The sequence below is a fragment of the Nematolebias whitei genome, chromosome 4 (genome assembly GCF_014905685.2).
Source record: "Nematolebias whitei isolate Nwh7 chromosome 4, NemWhi1, whole genome shotgun sequence".
NCBI lineage: Eukaryota > Metazoa > Chordata > Actinopteri > Cyprinodontiformes > Rivulidae > Nematolebias > Nematolebias whitei.
Genome location: NC_056501.1, coordinates 24,204,257 through 24,211,157, shown reverse-complemented (window position 1 = coordinate 24,211,157; position 6,901 = coordinate 24,204,257). Strand labels below are relative to the sequence as shown.

Below are 6,901 nucleotides of genomic sequence, written 5' to 3'. Positions count from 1 at the left end.
ACTTACTTGCTTACCTACCCACCCACTTGCTCCACCCACCCACCTACCTACCCAATTACTTACCCACTTACATATCTACCTGCCCACCCACCCACCTACTCACTTACTTACCCACTTACTTACCCACCTACCCACTTACTTACCCACTTACTTACCTACCTACCTACCTACCTACCTACCTACCTACCTACCTACCCACCCACCCACCCACCTGCCCACTTACTGTGCTTACTTTATCTCACAGTTTTAATGACTTTCTTGTTGTTGTTTTTTTCTCAGATATTTACTTTATTTAGGTGTGAAGTCTTAATAATAACACTGACATTCAAAGCTATGTTTTGTGCTTTTTAAAACAGGGTTCAGTGTAAAGGTTATGAACTATCAACATCTTACCTGTTGTAGATGCATCTTTGGACAATCTCAGTTTTGAGAAAATTGTTTACTCTGAGCAGCTGGATGAACTTGAGATCATATATTAATCATTCACAACCCTTGCACAAAAACTTGCTTACAAAGATCAGAACTATTGCTTTAAGAAATAATCTTTTCTCCACCGTTTTTCTAAATGTTTTATGTCAGAGTGAAGAAAAGCGAAGCCTGGCGCTCAGCGGCCATGTGGGGTTCAACAGCCTCCCCTGTCAGCAGGTCAACAAATTGGTTGCACAGGGATTCTGCTTCAACATCCTCTGCGTCGGTACGTCTAACACAGCATGGGTTCATTGTTCTTTGGACCAGCAATGCGTTGCCTCTATTAAACCTCCTCTGTCGTTTGCTGCTTTATTCAAGGAGAGACAGGAATAGGCAAGTCAACGCTGATGAACACTCTTTTTGGCAGAGCATTCGAAAACGAGGAGGCCAGCCACTACGAGGCAGAAGTCAAGCTCCACTCACAGACACACGATCTGCAGGAGAACACCGTCAAACTCAAGCTGACCGCCGTGCACACCGTAGGGTTCGGAGACCAGATCAACAATGAGCAGAGGTACAGAACGTTGACGGCTCATTTTGCTGTTAGCAAAATATTTCATGAACAATTGGGCATATTTTAACGAATCTTCGAAATGAAGTACTTGGGGTGGCTGCATGTTGGAGTAGCTCTGTTACATTCATTCTGAGTTATTGCTTTTGAAAACTTTAATTCCTCTTTTTTCAGGAAGCAAATCCCTTTTTCGAATCATTAATGGTATCAGATGTTGTGCAGCTGGAAGGATTTTTACTGAATCCTTTTTACTTTTGGGCATTTGTTATGATGCGTAACCATGGCAACAAGTTTTTTTTTAACAACCATGAGCAGCTGTTTAACATCTCAAAAGGTCAAAGACCTAAACTACAGCCCCAAATCCCAAATGAGTTGAAAAGGAGGCGTTGTGGACGAATTCCCGTCAACCTGGCGGTGGTGCTCGAGTACCTGACCGCCAAGATCCTGGAGCTGGTGGGAAACTCGGCTCTTGACAACGGTAGGACTGGGATCATTGGGGCAATCCTGCTGCCCAGGAGGACTGAGAGGCTCGCCGGATCTGACAACAAGCTGGATTGGTATCTGTGGCCATTTCTTCGGATTCGCTGCAGGAGAACTTTCCTGCCCACAGCCATCAACATCTAACAACTCTTGAATGAAACCAGGATCACGAGCTACGACAACACTTAATTTTCCTTTGGAATTAATAGTGTTTTTGAATTGAATTTCCTTTTGGTTTAAGATAATTGCCACAATTATTCAAATTATTAAACACAAAATGGCTGTAAACATGTCAGCTTTAGGTATATTGAACTATAATTTGGTGTGGTAGTAGCTGAGAGTAATCTACAACACATATTCTGAGCTCTAACACATCACATTTGAGCTTTCTTTGAAACTTTGAGATGCAAAAGTGTGGAAAATATGTATTTCTCTTTCACTTTTCATTTAATCAAGCTTCCTCCGAAGTTCACGTGTCTTTAAGGGTTAAAAAAAAGTCTACGATGTAGATATTGTAAAAATTTGAATAGGAATGAAAGACGTCTAGCACAAAGAAAGGAACAATAAATTGTGTTAAAATGTTGAAAAACTACCAGATTAGTCACTGAAATCTTGTTGATCAGTGGCAGCTTCATATTGATTAGGTGGGTTTAGAGGATGAAAGCCTGGTTTGCATGTGAACTAAAAAAAAGAGGAAATGGCTTATAGAACAAATCCCAAGTTGAGAGCTTCAGAGAAGTCAATCAGCAGGAAGTATAATAATCTGGCATTCTTGACCGAGTGCAGAGTTTGTAATCAGGACACCAGCGTATCTCAGAAGCTTTGAGAGGCCTCCTGTTTGCACACTGATGAATAAATTATTTTTTGTTGATGTTTTATTTACAGCTACAAGCCCATTCTCGACTATCTCGACATCCAGTTTGAGAAATATCTCGAAGAGGAGCTAAAGATCCAGCGCTCCCTCGTTAACTTCGATGACAGCAGAATCCACGCGTGCCTCTATTTCATCGCGCCCGTCGGCCATTCCCTGAAGGCTCTGGACCTCATCACAATGAAAAAACTGGAGAGCAAGGTGAGAAACGACTCGAGCTGCGTGCTTCTCATCGTCCTCACGTCGGCATCTCACGCTCCGGGTTTCCCCTCCAGGTCAACGTCATCCCCGTCATAGCGAAGGCAGACATCGTGTCCAAGAATGACCTGAAAATCTTAAAGAGGAATATCATGAATGAGCTGCGCAGCTACGGAGTGCAGATTTATCAGTTTCCTACAGAGGATGAGGATGTTGCAGAGATCAACTCTGCCATGAATGTAAGTCGAAGACACGCAAAAAATTATGTAGATTTTCATATCAGTTCATATGATGCAACAAAAAAGTGATGACGCAAGAATAACCTCCAAATAATAGATTGGTATAGTTATTACAGGGACTGCCCCCTGGTGGGAGCAATCCACTGTGGCATGCAGTGCAAGTCTATAATGACTATTTATGAGTTACATATATTCCAGAGTAAATACAATGCTAAATTGAAGTTTGTGGATGAGAAAAATCATTAATTTGTTCACACGTTTTATAAATATTTGCTCTGTGTTGCAGAATTGTCTTCCCTTTGCTGTGGTTGGGAGCACAGAGGATGTTAAAGTGGGGAATAGGATGGTGAGAGGACGTCTGTACCCCTGGGGAGCAGTGCAGGGTGAGTCTGTGATTTTAAAAAAGCATCACAAGTGTGCGTTGGAAATGTTTAGTCCGTTTGTTTGTGTCAAAACAGATTGCGGTTCAATTTCTTTTTATTTCTTTTTCTTTGGTTTTCTGAACATTCTAAGTGTAGAAATGTAGATCTTAACCAGCCAAGCTTCTATGTGTTTGCAGTGGAAAATGAGGATCATTGTGATCTGGTGAAGCTGCGGGAGATGCTGCTGCGCGTTAACATGGAGGATCTCCGGGAGCAAACACATGCTCGTCACTACGAGCTGTACCGTCGCTGCAAGCTTGAAGAGATGGGCTTCAAGGACACTGACCCCGACAGCCAGTCGTTCAGGTGAAATAGGCGTGCCCTCAGTGTGATTCATCTGGGAAAATTGTATTTATCAATCCATTTTATTTACCTACTTCTTCTTCTGTGTCATGAGGACTAGAAGGTTAATTGGGCGAAAGGCAGGATACACCCTGGACAGATTGCCAGTCCATCACAGGGCCATTTAAACACAAAAGGACAAATCCACACCTGACAACATTTTAGAGTCACCAACTAAACTAACATGCTTGTTTTTGGGCTGTGAAAGGAAACTGGAGAACCTGGAGAAAACCCACGCATACATGCAAACTTCATGCGGAAAGTCTGTCGCCGGGAGTAGCTGCCTTAATATAAAGCAAGAGATCTAACCAACAGTGCCACTGTGCAGCCTGGTTTACCTTCCTAAAGGCCCATGACATTTAAAAACTGTTTTTCTAAATTTATTCTGTTAAACAAGCCGCCTTTTCCTCATAATACTGTCATCAACATGGACACAGAAAACAACTCAAAACTGTAGTAACTATGCCAGGCCTGAGTGTGGCACTGTGATGCTGCAATGAAATACACTAAAACCAGGAAACAAGGTCTGGAGCGTGCATGTAAAAGCGTGCACAGTGGATGTAAACACACTTGGGTCATGGGTAATGAGATGAGGCTATGACATCGTTTTCCAAAGGTTGTGTTTTGGCTGGCTACACAAAAAAAGAGGTTTTGCTCAGAAAAACAAAGGTTTAGCGACTCAGAAAACACCATTTCTGACATGATGCGAGGCTGAAATGTTTAAAATGTTTTGCACATTTACAAAAAAATAGTTACCCTAAATTTGTCAGAACACCACTTGTACTTTCTGACGCTTCGATGTTCTGTGAGCACAACATGGCTAAGAGTTAAAGCAGGGGTGTCAAATCCACTTACAAAAGGGGACCAAAATTAAAACCTTTTTCAAACTAAGGGCCGGTTTCAGAAACTACTTTAACTCAAGTCAGATACACAACATCTTTTCTTGGTCGCAGGTTCCTCAACAAGAGTTTGATTGGTCTCATTTGATGTTTTCTGTTGCATTTTTGACATCATAATAAAAGATTACTGAAAAAAATTAAAGTGATAAAAGTATTTTACATTGAAAATAACATCTTGGGGGCCAGATAAGATGTTAAGGAGGGCCACATTTGTCCCCGGGCCTTGAGTTTGACACATATGTGTTAAAGGTTTAGTTTGTGTTAAGATTTATTCTATACAAAAGCATCATCTGTTGTCACACTTGAGCAAATGTGCTTGGTATACATGCACCACTTGTTTACATTTTTATATAATTAGGTCATTGATTGTGTCTAATCTGTTTGTATAGTTTGCCTGCGTTGTTACCAGTCATGAGATTTTTAATGTTCAAGTACCTTTAATGACAGAAAGTCCATAAATTATAATTTTCATACACAGTAGTGTGATGTTCATGAGTCAAAATGTGATGATGGTAATAAAACTTCTAAAAGTTGACAGCACCAAATAACTTTATTCCTCTGATCTTCAGCCTTCAGGAGACATATGAAGCCAAGAGGAAGGAGTTCATCAGAGAGCTCCAGCACAAAGAGGAAGCAATGAGACAGATGTTTGTGAACAAAGTGAAAGAAACCGAAGCTGAGCTGAAAGAAAAGGAAAAAGTGGTGAGGACTGTGCAAACATTAGGGACCTCCTCATTGATTTGAAACATTTTTGGTGTATTTTCACCGTGTCTTTTGTCATCCTCGTTGCCAATCTTTAGCTTCACGAGAGGTTCGAGCAGCTCAAGCGTGTGCACCACGAAGAAAAGAAAAATCTTGAGGAGAAAAGACGAGAGCTGGAGGAAGAGATGAACGCCTTCAACAGAAGAAAGGTGGCTGCTGAAACGCTGATGGGACAGGCGCTGCAAGGATGTTCACAGCAGCCGCTCAAGAAGGACAAAGACAAGAAAAAGTGAGTTGTTTCTGTTTTTAGTTAAAGGTACTCATTGCAAACTATGAAGTCAAACAAAGCTTATTCTAAATTACATCAAATAGTGTAGTTTAGAAGAGTTTACTCGATGGTTTCCCAGGTATGTGACCCTGAAATGCAGGTATTCACTCAATGCATTCAAAGCCAAAGCCTGTTTATCAGCATCATTTACTCAACAAATCTAAGTATATATATATATATATATATATATATATATATATATATATATATATATATAAAGAACCATACATGTACCATGTCATTCCATTTAGGTTGTCATGATGGGGCACAGACAAGATTAATGAGGTGGTGTTATTTTCCCAGAAGCCATTTTTAGTCAGAAATTGATGAAATGCACAGACTGACGCTGTGCCCAGACTCTGTAGGAAGGGTCACAGCTTGCACACCATAGCCTGATGCCTATGTCTCGGCAGGCTGACCTGCCAGAATCTATCTCAGTCAGGGGCTGTTTTCTTTTCTCTCAGCCCGTTTATGTTGAACTAATCTTACTGATGCTCATGCTGCATGGAGCACAGCTGACACCCAGACAAACCACATGGAGACCTTGTTTTCAGGCATGACTTTTCAAACTTTAGGGGGATTTGTTTGTGCAGAAAACTCATTTGTGCTGTGCAAAATAGGTGCATGGGAAGACTCCACCCACTTTTGCAATAGAAAATTATTCAGTACAATGTATGCTTACTGTAGGATTATATTTCTTTAGCTGTTTCATAAACTCTCATACGTTCGTATTAAATCTTTAATAATTACTGCTGACTGGGTTGAAAAGTGAAAAACCAAACAGAATAATAAACAATTGCTTACTTGTAAAAGTGATGGGAGTTTTAAACGGTTTACTTTTCTAACTTCCTGATGGCTAGCTGTGCTGCGATGCTAATGCTAGTTTGTTTGTAAACAGGAGAAAGTGGAAATTTTGCTTCTTCTGTTATTATTTCTAACCTAGCAAGGCTACAGCTAATGTTTTGTGTGTGTGTGTGTTGTTGTTGTTAGAACCACTGTTTTTAAAAACAAAAATTAAACCAAATGTTCTTTACTGATGCTTCGTCAAAATACCAGCAGCAGCACTTCACTTCCTACACTAATGGTTGAAAGCTACAATTAGCTGTAATAAGTTCAGTCTCTCAGCTTTGGCAGCTTGTAAAAAAAAAAGGATGCTTAATTTATTCAAATTGTTGCAATGCTGATGGAAACAAGCTATTAAATTACCAATAATTACCAGCTTGAATTCATAAATAATCTGAAATGGATGTACAGGTGCTTAGAATGCTTAGAAAATTTATGTCTGTCTGTGTGTCTGGGCCTTGTGAAAGTATTCGGGCCCTTGAACTTTTCAACCTTTTGCCACATTTCAGGCTTCAAACATAAAGATATAAAATTTTAATTTTTTGTGAAGAATCAACAACAAGTGGGACACAATCGTGAAGTGGAATGAAATTTATTG

The 6,901-nt window shown here is 40.3% G+C and overlaps 2 protein-coding genes across 2 annotated transcripts in view; both read left to right on the top strand.

Annotated features, from left to right (window-relative positions):
* Positions 1–6,901, top strand: part of LOC119408264 (glucocorticoid receptor) — a 156,577-nt gene that overhangs the window by 101,402 nt on the left and 48,274 nt on the right. The window lies entirely within an intron of this gene.
* LOC119408504 (septin-8-A) overlaps positions 1–6,901 on the top strand; it is an 11,912-nt gene that overhangs the window by 3,484 nt on the left and 1,527 nt on the right. The window contains exons 2-9 of the mRNA XM_037675333.1: positions 580–694; positions 787–982; positions 2,345–2,531; positions 2,606–2,767; positions 3,054–3,150; positions 3,327–3,495; positions 5,000–5,132; positions 5,231–5,421. Coding sequence (XP_037531261.1) covers positions 580–694; positions 787–982; positions 2,345–2,531; positions 2,606–2,767; positions 3,054–3,150; positions 3,327–3,495; positions 5,000–5,132; positions 5,231–5,421 — 1,250 coding nt within the window. The remainder of the gene's footprint in view (positions 1–579; positions 695–786; positions 983–2,344; positions 2,532–2,605; positions 2,768–3,053; positions 3,151–3,326; positions 3,496–4,999; positions 5,133–5,230; positions 5,422–6,901) is intronic.